The sequence below is a fragment of the Brachycentrus maculatus genome, unplaced genomic scaffold, assembly GCF_059751285.1.
Source record: "Brachycentrus maculatus isolate JH-2025_06_01 unplaced genomic scaffold, ASM5975128v1 h1tg000036l, whole genome shotgun sequence".
Lineage (NCBI taxonomy): Eukaryota > Metazoa > Arthropoda > Insecta > Trichoptera > Brachycentridae > Brachycentrus > Brachycentrus maculatus.
The window spans coordinates 818,369-832,807 of NW_028280790.1; the positions used below are offsets into that span (position 1 = coordinate 818,369).

The window sequence follows — 14,439 nt, forward strand, 5'->3', positions numbered from 1 at the left end:
CCCACTATTATTAACAGTCACTATGTAGAAAAAATATGCCATAGCTTGTTTGATCAATAAATTTAGTATATTGATTCTAATTTTCCCAGATAGGAGTTTGTTTCTGTAGTAGCTAATTTAACTCCAATAATCGGAGTGTGTGGTTTGGAAACATGGATGACTTATTCGAGAAGAAAAAGGAAATTGCCGAAGTTTTGGATTTGTCTAAAGTTACAATAAGTTCGCAAGATGAATTTAGAAGAACTTTTGAAAAAGTGCCGGATTTCAAAGTGAAACAAGAGAAGGTGATATTTCATCATTCTGACAAATTATTTATGTATCTAATCAAATAAACTTTATTGTATCAGTGAAGGTATTTGAATCATTATTTTAATATGGACTTCTTTAATTCCAAGGTTCGGCCAGAAGACATACGTGTAAAAGATGGTGTTGAGGACCAAAAATTTAAAATTCCCAAAAAAGAATTCAGAACTTATGAAAAACGTGGCACTCGAGGTTATGAGGAAAAACATTTTGCTTTCATGGACCCTGTCCCAGTAGAAATGCAGTCGTTAAAGTTGGAAGATCTTTATTCTGTATCTATAGACTGGAAGATGTTAACGTCTATACGACCCAAATTAAAAATTGACGAAGAATACTTTAGCAGGTAAGTGGGGTAATTATTAAACCATATCCGCTCATCATCATGATGGATTTTTTTATTAGCGCTTTTTTTAAAGGAATAACTATCGAAGCTTCTATTTTAGAGGCTTGTTTGCAGATAAGATAGTAAAGAAAGGGAAGGTAGATGTAAAAATACATCACAAACACCCAGACCAATTGAAAATAAATGTATTAATATACAATAAAAGTTATTTGGGTACCAAACTATGTGGTGTAGATTACTTTAACTTTATTCTGATCTTTTATTTCTAATGACGACATTTTAAAATTGCTTGTTGATCTGTATTTTCAGAAAGATAAAGTTACTGAATAAAATAAATTGTTTTTTACCAAACAGTTGTAAAATTAAAATTAAAATGTTAACTTCTGTATGAAATCAAAGCCTACCGTGGTATCCAAGTAGACCAATATATGTAATCTGATATTTAACACAAAAACAATTATTTTTTATTTTGTTTTTTCTTATAACTGAAACCATTTTCTTTTTCTTAGATTAGTGGAATTGGGAAAATCTGAACTTAGAACAATGGCAAGAGATAAAAGGGATCTCATGATGACCACAACCGTGAGGAAAACAAAAAATAAATCAGGGGTAGTAGAAACCAGAGTCTTATCATGTTCAGAGTGCGGTGAAGAATTTTGTGATGGTAAGTTAAGGTGAAGACCAAATGCCGCCTATACAATGCCTGCATTGCTCCTGTTCTCTTATACGGCTGTGAAACATGGCACCTTACAAGGGCCCAGAGCAGCCGTGTACTAAGCTTTGAGAATAGGTGTTTGCGGAGAATTTTAGGCGTGCGGTGGTTTGACTTTGTGAGGAATGAAGAGATAAGGCGTGGGACGCAGCAAATCTTGGTCACAACTGTCGTCAAGAAAAGGCGATTCAGTTGGCTTGGCCATGTACTCCGCATGCCTCCTGAGAGCCTTAATCAAGCTTGCCTCTTTTACAAGGCATCAGGTTCGCGCCGCCCAGGACGACCACTGCTGACAATTTGTCGGCAGTTCTCGTCAGAACTTCGGGACGCGGATCTGACTTGGGAGGATGCAAGGGAGCTGGCAGCCGACAGAAAAGCCTGGAGACAGTCTGTGGACTCAATATGCTCCACCTAGGGAGCAGATATGGTTTATTATTATTAAGTTAAATTATTTATGGAATCCAGATTTTTAATATACCTCAATTATCAGATTTTGTATGAGTTATTTTGAAAGATGAAGTAAAATTTACTTATCACCATTAAGAAAATCTTCAAACCCCAAAATTAAAAAAAAAGTCCCAGCTGGAAAGGTTTGAATTGCGAAAATGGCTATATGGGCTGTGGAATAGAAAAGGTTATCCATAGAAGATAGGTCTGGTGAATATGGTGGATGAGACAGAATCTCATATCCCAAAAAAAATAGATTATCTTTCCCCAAGTCATAAAAAAATAACATGAATTTCAATAGTAGAATATGAACTCCGGCATTATTAAAACCTTTATACAGAAAATGTAGCCTGCCACAATCCCTTTTATAAGGAACATAATTTAACTATTCACATTATCAATTATTAATTGATATTTCAGGGAAATTGTGTAGCATAAACAACTATGATGGTTTGGCAAGAGTTCAAGTCCAACCTGAAAGGAAAGGAATAATGAAACCTTCCGCAAGCAACCAAGATGGTGGAAAATTGAGAAGGATTAAACGAAGAGGAAAAAGGAAACCACGGAGCAAAAGCGCTGTAAATAAACAAGACACTAAAGCTAATGGGAAGATATCTGGAACCAAAAGCGATACCGAAATGTAATAGTCAAGAGTTTATTTTAAGCTGCCATATTTAATAATTAATTAAACGTATTTATTTGATTAATACCAATTACTACTACTAATTATTATCATAAAATAACCTTTTTATCCTTATATGAACCTTATGGGATTCATGATACTATGATAACTGCTTCAAGTTTTGAAATAAATCAATAAAAATATTTATGAGATATTTGAAATTGGAAGCACTTATTGTTAAAATAAACCAGTGATAGATCTTGTGAAATAGTACAAGTACTTACACATATTATATCAAAACTAGTACAAGCACTATTATTCCAAAAACTGAAAAAACAGTCTACAAAGTTTAGTTAAAGATTTTTAACAAGTCCAAAGCTCAAATAAAGGTGCTAATATTTTTTGTAACCAATTAATAATTAATAATAATAACCCAAAAGTTATGTTAATCACATTTATCACTAAATTTCCCTTTTGTAATATGTTTTTCTAATTTAATGTATACCTTTTTATTAATGATTAAGCTTGGTAGTGTAGACATTCACAAAATCATATTTTGTAAATCATTAAATTGCCACAAATAAATACAAATTACATAAACAAACTTATTTCAATTTACATTTCCTTAATGTTTTACAATCTCCTACTCTTTTCACATTCCCTAGTTTGTATTTTTGGCAGAAGAAAAAAAAACTTTTATTTCAACATGAAATATCCAATTTAAGACTGCACTAATTTGATATTTTTTAGAATCTAATCTTTTTAGTAGTCTAATCTCTTCTCTAACCTTATCCACACCCAATGGTGCATAGGGCACTGCATCTTAATGACGCAGTGTTATCTAGATCGTTACTTATAAGAAGGCAAGGTAATCACTTCTGCGCTTCAGGGACCAGGGGTAATATGTATTAAATAAATTAAAAAGTTTTTCAAGGTTCGACATTATCCAGTTTTTCTCCATAACTCTGACCTTCACCGCAGATTTTTTTTCATCACTAAATTCAATAATCTTTCAACTCAAAACCGTATTTTTGTTAGTTGATATGGGAGTCACTTTGTAGTATTATCTATCCATTTTTAATTTTAAGTCAACCTGGTAAATACAACTACTTATTATACTACATTACACATGTTTCGATGCACTCAAATAACAAATAATGATAATTGAGTGCACTGAAAATGTGTTACAATATAGTATAAGAATTAGAAGTATTTACGAAGATAACCTGACATAAAATAAAAATAATGGAAAGAGTTGATATATAAATAAAATAAAGTTGAAATGACTCATTATTCTTTTATTTTCACAACTTCAATCTGGAAATATAAATACATAGGCAATTTGACAATTTTCTTCAATTTATACAAATATATGGTTTATTTGTCAAAGCGCAGAAGTATCATAGATACCCGATAAGATTTATAATTAAATTTAAGACCAAAGAGTTATACAAACTAGACATATTTATTATTATGTTTCTGTTTAGTACGACATTTTTGGGTCGTTCCAACTTGTGGAACCTTAATTCTAAATGTTCTATCTAAAAAATTAACACTTATCACAATATTGTAAAACAAACAATCGTCAACAAATAAAATGAAAAAGTTATACATATTTTCTAACTTCTCACAGTTGCTTCACATTGACCCGAGGCAATGTTTGGAAAATATATGTCTTTATGTACACGAATCTCGGAGAGAACAAAGATTTTATACAAACCATAGCAATATTAGAACATACATTTAGGAAACTTTATCATGTATTGGTCGAATTCTGCTATATCTCAATATAATAAAATGCAAGTAGACACAAGCGTGCTGGCATTTTACTGTATTGTGTGGCCGGATGTATAAAAGTACTAAAATAAGTAGGATTTGTCTCCCGAGCGAGGCTATAAGGCAGATTCCACAATATGGATATTATGTATATTTATTGTAGTAAAACTTTTTATCAATCTAAATAAAAAAATGTGACTTCTATGTAAACTGCAAGGTCGCATCGCAAAAATATATTTTTATTGTTCCTTCATCGTTTACTCTCTCAAACATTGGTATATTGATATTATTTACAGAATAGTGAAGGTGACTGAATAGAGGTCTATCAGAAAACTGAACATTAATTAAGTCGCTACTCTAATCAATTTAAGGCCTTTTTTCATTGTTCCATCAGGACGCAATTTTAAAGATAAAGGTACATCAATTATGCCAAATTGTTACATTCTATATTACAGAGAAGAAGAAAATTCTTAAAATTGAATCCCTTTGGCACAAGCAAATGATATTATTTCCTTAATTTAGTGATATTTGTAAATACTTCATGAACTATTAAACTGGATTTCTCCATTTTATTGCAAAAAGATCAGAATTTTTGTACTAGGATAGTATTGCCTAAATACTTTCATGAGAAGACTAGCTATTAAATATATTATTCAATTTTCAGAATCACAATATTATTACCAAGTATAAAAATACTTATAAAAACTTAACCAACATCAAATAAATAGACTTTTTATTAGGTGAAAGACTAATAATTACATTATTAATATCACGGATAAATAATTAGTAATGAGCTAATAAATTGATAAAACATACTTTAAAAAATAAATAATCTCTGGTATACGAATTGATAAAAAGAAACCATTATATTTTATGGAATAGGAAGAGGAACAATGTCCTATTTGTTGTAAAATGCACTCTAAAGTAACCAAGGCAATTGGGTGAAATGCTTATTATGAATGAACTTATTGGCATTCATTACATTTAAGCGGGGAAAGGAAATTATAGATACACAACATTATCTAACAGAAAATAGAACAAAGGGAGGCCCTGTTACTTAAAAATCAAATGAACATAATTTAGTAATTGGCGTTTAAATTATATTAATTCATAACAATACGAATACATAAAGGCTACTGGGGAAAAAGATTCAAATGAGCAGTTCCACAGTAGTACCTTTATATAGGGAATTAAATAATATGAAATGTATGAAAAAGTGATAACCACCATTAAGGAAAACAAAAGTTCCTTACTTATTTGTCATGAGAAGTGGAGTCCATCACCACTCCGAGTGCTGAATGAGTTGACTTGCGTGGATACAATAAGCTGCATAACCAAAGGAGGAAACATCACTATCACGCAGTACTCGCTACGTAGATACCCAATTATTATTTAATCGCAAAATTCCTACACTTTGCTTTTCATAAAGTTTAACAAAGTGATGAACTTGTAAAGCATTGTGATGATAAGAGAACAATAATGACAAAAAATAAAGAAATAAACATTTCCACAAATGATAAAATCACACTCAAAAATCAAAATGTTTGGGAATATACTTATAAATAACCTAACATTATTCTTTTGCACCGCTAAGGCATTACTATACAAATCACCAAAAATATTTCAAATAAAATTACAATTTATAGGATAAAAATGTAATACAAAAAAGGTGTCTCAAATAAAAGTAACAGTATTGCTTTCACTAAGATTAGACTCTTTAGAATTTTCAACTCTGGTTTGTGTTATGAGTTTGGGAACACTCGCAGTGATGTCTTCCCTATCCGTGGTTTGCAACTAATGTGCGATTCAATGTGAACCGTTGCGGCTCACGCTGCCCGGAATGCTATTCACTGATCTTTCCTGACCTTCTTCTTTCCCTTCTTGGGAGCTTTTGCATCGGTCCATGAATCTGGGCAAAAATAAAATTAAATAGTACAGACTTCACAAGCTCAACATACTGACCATAATCACTTTACTTTTAGTTTACTTTTCCACCGGTGGCAACGGCAAGTGGAGGACCTCCCGTTTATAAATTAATAATGCAAATTGTTCAATGAAGTACTTTTTTGTTGAATTCACTTAGTAAAACCGTTAAAAAGTTATAGAAGCAAAATCATACTGCCGGATCATTCTAGAAGTAGTATAGTCACAGCTCTGTGAGCTGTCAATGGGTATTGATATCATTCTATATCTTTTTATTTTAGTACCGTGCCTCGTCTAACAAATTACGGGAATTCATTGAATAAATTGCGTAATTCGTTACAAAAGTAAACATTTACTGATTTAATGGCATTACTTATACGGGTTATAGAATAATTTATACAATTATCCTATTGCCACTGTGATGGACACCAACGAAAAAAAAAACATTAGTGCTGCGTTTTGTATAAATTGCATAGTTTTTTTTTTACATATTACAAAAAAACATTAAAATAAAGGATCGTTACTACGCTCGAGCTGGTCTTGATAAAAATATTGTTGATGGTACATGCCATTCAATACCATGTACATAAAAAACCTTATCTATAAATAAGACCAACAAATGCAACAAACTACAAAAATTATTGAATATGATTGAAATTTGGTTTATGGTGAGAAATCTTCATAATAAAGAAGAACTGGTACAGGAACACTTTTATGAATCGACCAGATTGACACAATACCTTTGTTACAACAAATCTATCTTTTCATTAACATATTTTAGAATTAAGTTTATTCTTTCCACTTCTAGAGGAAAAATTGTACTAAGAATAATGGATTCTCACCTCCTAGTTCATCAAATACTGGGGAGTTGTCAGCCGGAGCAGTTGCAATTTCTGGAGCCTCTAGTTTAGGTTTTTCTTTCTTTGCTGCTTTCTGAACCACTGGTGCAGGCTAAAATATTTAAGTTATTTTTTTAACAAAATTTTCATGCAACTCTTAATTTAGAGTCTTTTTTTATTATTCACAAACTAGTATATTAGCAAAGGGATAAATATATAAGGACTAACTTCTTCGGCTACTTTTTTCTCGGTCTTCTTTTCCTTGGCTTCAGCACGCTTCTCGGTCTTCTTTTCCTTGGCTTCAGCAGGCTTCTCGGTCTTCTTTTCCTTGACTTCAGCAGGCTTCTCGGTCTTCTTTTCCTTAACTTCAGCGGGCTTCTCGGTCTTCTTTTCCTTGACTTCAGCGGGCTTCTCGGTCTTCTTTTCCTTAATTTCAGCGGGGCTCGGGGGAGCCACAGGAGCTGCTGGAGCCTTCACGGGAGTTGATGAGCGTTCCCGCTTCTCCATCTGGGCAATTAAAATAAGTTGCTTAAATCAACTGAGCCAAAAACTACGTAAAATGAAAGACAAATAAAATGCTTTTTACCATTTTAATAGAGGTTTATCACGATCATAAATTGGGAGTAACTTATGACATATAATATTTCAGATTGAAGAGATCCCAAGAGATGTAAGTCGGGATAGAAATGACAAAAAACTGCTTTTTCAAAATAAGAGACCTTAGCAATAGGCTTCAATCGCAACCTGCATATGCCAACTATACGACACTACAAAAGATTCAGTGATTGTTTATGGCGTCAAGAACTGGACTTTCATCCAGTGTATAAAAAATAATAAAATATTTATATATTTCTATTTCACAATGCTCAAAAAGTCATCGGTTGAAAGTTTGGAATGAAGATATTTTAAGACACATAGGGAAAAGAGAGAGAAGTAATTAACACTATAAAGAAAGAATGACAGGGTAAATGGGTTATTTTATGAGGGGAGAGAAATATGAAGTTTCATATCATTAAAAAAACTTCAAATAAAAAACAGCATGGGAAGTAGACATATCTCCTGACTTAATAACTTGAAAGAGTGGCTCAACTATCATACCGGTTACCATTCAGAGTGGCTGTGGATTAAATATAAAATACAACAATGATTTCCAACCCTCTACGAAGAGAGAGGCATGATAAGAAGATAGATTAAAAGATATGCAGCCTTATGAAACTTGATTTAAACACATTAAATGAGATTGTGCGCAACTTTTACTACATGTAAATTCAAAAGTACTGCATGTATGCTTGTGGGAGTCACGGGTCTGAACACATGATTCATGGATTGGTATACATAATTAAATAATTCCATTTCATATATCCACAAGCTCATATTCACAAACCATCACAAACCTTTATCAAAATTTTAACATTTCTATTTCTTCTGTGAAACAATCTTCTACGATATAATAATAACTAAAGTAAGTAAAAACTGGTTTTCAATATAATAACAATATCTTATAGTTAAAAACAAAAATTAATTTGCCTGAAAGTGAAAGTTAAAAATTTAAATAAATAAAATTATTAATATGCCTATGTTATTTGGTGTTAACTGAAATGTGAGCGGAAAATGTATGTTAAACAGTATTGGAAATAAATTTATCCAAGTTGGATATAATAATTTATTTACGGAAGCTATGAAGATGTTTAAAAAATAACTATTAATATTGAGAAAGGTATTAGTTTTTGATGGTAATACTAATTTCAACTAAATACTACAACTAATCTGACTAAACTCCCAATATGTGAGACTACTCTTCTGTAAAATTGTATCATTACTTTCTAATAGTATCCTCGTTTAATATTGTAACGCTTAAACCAAAGACGTAATATGTTTTTGTATGTTTTTTCATATAAAGATATTTGCAACCACCTGAAAACCATAATCTAAAAAATTCAATTATCACATGGACAGTAAAAGAACTTTCAGAAATATAAATTTATTATAAAGATTTTAAAAACAGTGAAATAACCTAACTAGTTCTTAACTACTCGAGATAAATAGAATAAAGCATGTAAATTCATTTTGTCCATTTCTTATGAGACACCGTAGTATATGACACACGAATTTAAGATATGGCTTAGTAAAAAAGAAATATTACCTCATTGAGAGCTCTTTGCAGCTCATTAATCTGTTCCTGGAGAACCGGATCAATCTGCTGGACTTTTTGAACTTCTTTCTTTACAGGTGCTGTCTCTGCGGCAGTCTCCTTGGGCTTATTCTTGTCTTTCACTGGACTCTCTTTCTTCTCTCTTGCGGGACTATCCTTCTTGTCTTTGGCAGGAGACCCTTTCTTGTCCTTAGCGGGACTATCTTTTTTAGGTTCATCTTGAGCCTTCTTAACCTTCTTTTCACTTTTGGAAGGGACCTTTTCCCATTGACCGTCATCAAAATCAGCCGGCTTCGCATTTGACTGCTTTCCCTTCTTTTCTTCACTTCTTTGTTAGGAGTTTTCTTCTCGACAACCTTAACTTCTACAACCTTTTCTTTGGGCTTTGGTTTAGGTTTCTCGGCTTGTTCCTTTGCCTTTTCCTTCGAAGGAGATTTTTTGGATGCATCCGCACTCACTTTTTTAGCTTTCACTTCAGGCTCATGAGAAACTTGGCCATTAGGAGTAGATTTCTATAAAAAATATGTTTAAATAATAACATTTTATCTCAAAAAGGTCGACTAGAAAATGAAATGTCAAAGCACACGAAAAAGAGAGTGAACATGTGACACATTTTCGACATATGGGAGGTCTAAAATAAAATTGGCAACGAAAAGCATTCGAGGAGAAAGATTAATTATATAAAAAAGGTCGATATATTCTATAAATACCTTTTCTTTAGTTTTTCGTTTCTTACTAGAAGACTTTCGGTCATCAACTACGAGAGGTAACTTATCAAACTGGGGTTCTTCCGCGGATTTAAAACCGAAAACAAAAACTAGGACAGCACCTATTAAAACTCCAGCCACGGCTATGGCTGGAAATAGGATTTCAGTTATCGTTACTTGGTTAAGTAATTCCATGTTTTCTTCCAATGTATCAAATAAAATAATCAACGGTTCCACATAAGACACTGCCTATCGCCAGTCCAGATGCCAGATAAGCAACGGCCAACAGCCAACTCACGGCTCACGGCCGACACGGGTTCATGATGACGCGGCTGTGACGTGACAGAAAAAAATTGACATAAGCTGCCACCGCTGCCACCTTTCGTTTTTTTGCATAAAAGGTGTTCATAGTTTGCCCTACATTCATTTTACGAGCGGGTAATATGTAGTAAAAAAAAAAACAAATGTACGAACTATTGTAAGTAAAAGTATAACGAATGAAATATTTATCTTGATATGCATATTTATGGAGACATTCATTATTCCTTCGTAATTATTGTACTTGCGCTTGGCGATATAAGAACATTATTTATTTATTTTTATCATAATCTTAAAAGTACACTAAAATTTTACTTCATAAAAATATTCACCTTACATGGCTTTTAAATCAGTGCATGGAAAAATTTATACTTTTATATAAATTATCACATATACGTATTCTTAAGGTGAAGACTGACCGGAGCATTTCGTCGTAACGTAACACGTTACGATGCGAGCATTCAGACAGTTAGTACACCGAGCCGAGCGCTCCATCCATAGTTTTGAATGCTCGGGTGATGTTCGCCGCGAGCGATGTTACGACGTTATGTTACGACGGAATGTTCCGGTCAGTCTTCACCTTTAGTCAGCCGTTTCTCCACTGCTAAATGTAGGCCTCTTCTAATTTTTTTTTAGACTTCTCTCATTTAATATTTTTAGATCCACTTACGACCCGTGATGGGGACAATGAAATCGGCCCATATTTTCTGGGGCCAACCTTTGTCCATAACCTTTATCTGGCATCTGATTTCTTCATTCCTGAATATATATATATATATATATATATATATATATATATATATATATATATATATATATATATATATATATATATATACATATATATATATATATATATATATATATATATATATATATATATATATATATATATATATATATATATATATATATATATATATATATATATATATATATATATATATATATAATATATGTATATATATATATATATATATATATATATATATATATATTATATATTTTATATATATATATATATATATATATATATATATATATATATATATATATATATATATATATATATATATATATATATATATATATATATATATATAAATATAAAACCTAATATGGCTATTAAAGCAGAAAATGGGATAATTTTTACTTGATTTAAAAAAAAAAAAACAAATATTCAGAGGGCTATTTTTTTAATTTCATGCTTGAATAGCATTTTTTATTGTACAATAAGTGCATTTATTTTTTCCGTAAGAAGCTTATTTGAATACAAAATCCTTTTAGATCCTTCACCTGCCTTAAGTCAACAAATAACTATCTATGGTTGGCGATTCATTTTTGTGTATGACAACAATGTACGTAGTTTTTGGATAACCTTAAACAAAATAAAACAAATATAAACGAGGGCTGTCAATCGCATGTTGCGATTTCGGTCATTATATTTCCACCTCTGGTATTTTGATTTATGAACTTCCTTTAGTTGTTGTAATAAAAAAGACTTACAAATAAGCAATTCATAAAATGGTGTCAAATTCTAAGAAAAATAAAAAACACAAAAGATCTGCAGCAGATATGATGCAAAATGAAGATGAAATTGAATCAATAAAGGAATCTGATACCATCGAAAATACCGCAGAGAGTGATGGAATACCCAAAAGGAAGAAGAAAAAGAAAAAAGTCGAAGAGCAAACCGGCCCTTCTGATGGTAAAATGTCAAAACGGCAAATGAAAAGGGAGAAACATGCTCAAAGAATAGCAGAAGCCGAAGCGAACTCTCACAAAGCAGTTCAGGTAAACGCGCTGAGTTACTTGTCGCTGTGGAAACACAACAAAGCAGAATGGAAATTCAACAAAGTTAAGCAAATCTGGTTGTACAAGCACAAGTTCGACAGCACCAAAGTACCAGAGGAATTGTGGACACCATTAGTCGAGTATTTCTCAGCTGCTTCTGGAGGTATCAAACGTGAAATCATAAACGACTCCAAGAAAGTTATTGAAGAAATGGAAGCGTGGATTGAAAAGAATGCAGAAGCCAGTAGTCCCGAAAATAAGCCACCAGAAATAGGATATAAAAGGGCGAGGGATTTAATTCAGAATATACAAGAATAACTTGGTTCATTCTAATATTTTATTTAATGTGACCTAAGTAACAATTATTAATGTAAAAAAATCTTAACAAGGCAACAGAATGATAAATAATAAAAATTCTAAAAGGCAAATGTTTTTTGTTGTTATTTTTAATTATTTTATCCATATATTAATTTTTATTAACAATGACTTGATCAATCCATTTGCGCAACTTGTCGGTGTCTTGAAGTCCAACGAGGCGGTGTTCAACTTTCCCATTTCGGATGGCCAGAAGTACAGGGACTGATCCGACTTCGTAGTCTAGAGCCAGGTCTGTATTTTCATCAATATCCACCTTCGCCAGATTTATTTTTCCTTCTTTCTCAGCTATAACTTGTTCTAGTCGTGGAGTCAACATCCTGCACGGGTTACACCAACTAGAATGTGAATACCAACAGTGAGGAAATTATCATTCAACAAAATAATTATGATTATGATATCTATTCTTTTTATACACATAAATCTTTATAAAATGAATGACATACCGTAGAACTGGGCTACTTGAACTTTGATACGTTACTTGAGCCCAGTACAAAAAAAATATTTAGATCGTGGTATCGATCGAAGTATCGTGACAATAATCACCTGTCAGGGAAACAATGAATCATGTCGATACGTTCATTATTGTAGACTAAATACAGATTTTTTTTTTTTTTGTACTAAGCTCAAGTAACACATCCACAAGTTCAAGTAGTCCCGTTCTACAGTACTTGGTTTTTGGGAGTGGGGTGGAACTTGGCTGGTCCAATTAATTATGTGTATTATTAGTAAAAATGTATTTTTAATCCACGTTTCCAAAATAAAAAAATAAAATATTTTGCATATTTCTTTATCTACAGTTAAACCCCCTATAACATTGAGATGGGTACCGCATTATCAGAGGGAATATTATAAGTGGTTAATTTTTTTAATTGTATTTTAACATTTTAACCAGCGGAAAAGACTGGAATGAGTCATTTAAAATTGAAATACGATTTGAAAACATTAACCCTCTACAACATTCCCATTGATTAACGCAGTACCTATTTCAACGTTATCAGGGGGTTTACTTTAACTTATTTTCAAACTCCATATTTATCTTATGGCATCCTTCTAAATATGAAATAAAGTTATGAAATTTCACTAAGCAAACATGTTTAAATTACTTCTGACCTTTACCCGCATTCAATTGTGCATGGGTTATGGAACTCCACTGGTGCAATGCTATTTTGATCGTTTATCATGTAAAAAGGAGGTGATCAGTTCAGGAGTGAATGTGAAAACATGTTTATATTACTTCTGACCTTTACCCGCATTCAATTGTGCATGGGTTATGGAACTCCACTGGCGCAATGCTATTTTGATCGTTTATCATGTAAAAAGGGGGTGATCAGTCCTGCGGTTCAGAAGTGAATGCGATATTAAATATTACATACTAGAACGAAAAATCTTATTTAACATATTTTGCCACCAAAAGAATGTGAATCACCGGTATGGTAGTTAAGTACACTAACCAACATACTATGGAGGTGGAACCAACTAGACAAGATTTTAAACGGATAAAGCATTTAATGAATAAATAAAAACATGTCCATACTACATAAATGGAAAGATTGATTTACTATTTAAGCATATCAGTTTAAAAAAAAACTAGCTTTGTGACAAGCGTAAAGACCAATAAAAACAGAAATAATAATAATCTGGTTAAAGCCATATCTAGTTGTTTTATGTCATATTAAAAGTGAAAAAACACTTATAATTAGGAAAAATAATCAGTTTTTCATTTTTACTTCATTTATAATTTTTACTACCTAACCTTTTGAATATAAAACTCAAAACAAAGTCTACCACATCTAAAACGTGAAAAGTCGATTGAAGTAAACAATAATTATATAACTTACGTAGCGAAAAAGTCGACGATAACCGGAACTTTGCTATTTTTCACTTTTTCATCAAAATCCTTTAAATCTTGGATTTTAAAGGATTCTCTACTGGAAGCAGTGATGCATATTAGCCTCGCGTTCATAAGGCATTGTTTACTTGGAACTGCAGTTTTTACAAACTTAGCTACAAACATTTTTAATTTTATATCCTTATGAGGTTTTTAAATGCGCAAATGAAATTATTTTATATCTGACAATGCATAGATTACGTAGTAGGATAACTGAACACAATGTCGAAAATGACA

At 31.9% G+C, this 14,439-nt stretch overlaps 3 protein-coding genes and 1 pseudogene across 4 annotated transcripts; 2 read left to right on the forward strand and 2 right to left on the reverse strand.

The window, feature by feature from the left end:
- Positions 1–34: 34 nt before the first annotated feature.
- LOC148312678 (uncharacterized) lies at positions 35–2,582 on the forward strand. Its single transcript, XM_088275264.1, has 4 exons — positions 35–284; positions 396–646; positions 1,156–1,310; positions 2,226–2,582. The coding sequence occupies exons 1-4, from the start codon at positions 153–155 to the stop codon at positions 2,447–2,449; spliced, it is 762 nt and encodes a 253-aa protein (XP_088131390.1). The 5' UTR covers positions 35–152; the 3' UTR covers positions 2,450–2,582.
- A 1,122-nt stretch (positions 2,583–3,704) lies between these two features.
- Positions 3,705–10,168, reverse strand: LOC148312679 (uncharacterized; annotated as a pseudogene). Its single transcript, XR_015838975.1, has 5 exons — positions 9,828–10,168; positions 9,109–9,629; positions 7,194–7,472; positions 6,969–7,077; positions 3,705–6,112 (listed from the first exon to the last, which is right to left on the reverse strand). The product of XR_015838975.1 is annotated as an uncharacterized LOC148312679 (transcript).
- A 1,355-nt stretch (positions 10,169–11,523) lies between these two features.
- On the forward strand, positions 11,524–12,364 carry LOC148312680 (uncharacterized). Its single transcript, XM_088275276.1, has one exon. It carries the CDS (start codon positions 11,667–11,669, stop codon positions 12,252–12,254), a length of 588 nt encoding a protein of 195 aa, XP_088131402.1. The 5' UTR covers positions 11,524–11,666; the 3' UTR covers positions 12,255–12,364.
- Positions 12,253–14,392, reverse strand: LOC148312681 (thioredoxin, mitochondrial). The gene is made up of 2 exons (XM_088275289.1): positions 14,153–14,392; positions 12,253–12,649 (listed from the first exon to the last, which is right to left on the reverse strand). Exons 1-2 carry the CDS (start codon positions 14,326–14,328, stop codon positions 12,403–12,405), a joined length of 423 nt encoding a protein of 140 aa, XP_088131415.1. The 5' UTR covers positions 14,329–14,392; the 3' UTR covers positions 12,253–12,402.
- Between the last annotated feature and the right edge of the window lie 47 nt (positions 14,393–14,439).

Bases quoted from the DNA above. Each gene is read 5' to 3' on its own strand.
- LOC148312678 (XM_088275264.1), top strand. From the start codon at position 153: ATGGATGACTTATTCGAGAAGAAAAAGGAAATTGCCGAAGTTTTGGAT. The intron at 285-395 runs GTGATATTTCAT...TTTAATTCCAAG, and splicing joins TCAAAGTGAAACAAGAGAAG to GTTCGGCCAGAAGACATACG. The intron at 647-1,155 runs GTAAGTGGGGTA...TCTTTTTCTTAG, and splicing joins GACGAAGAATACTTTAGCAG to ATTAGTGGAATTGGGAAAAT.
- LOC148312680 (XM_088275276.1), top strand. From the start codon at position 11,667: ATGGTGTCAAATTCTAAGAAAAATAAAAAACACAAAAGATCTGCAGCA.
- LOC148312681 (XM_088275289.1), bottom strand. From the start codon at position 14,328: ATGTTTGTAGCTAAGTTTGTAAAAACTGCAGTTCCAAGTAAACAATGC. The intron at 12,650-14,152 runs GTAAGTTATATA...TTCACATTCTAG, and splicing joins ATCGTCGACTTTTTCGCTAC to TTGGTGTAACCCGTGCAGGA.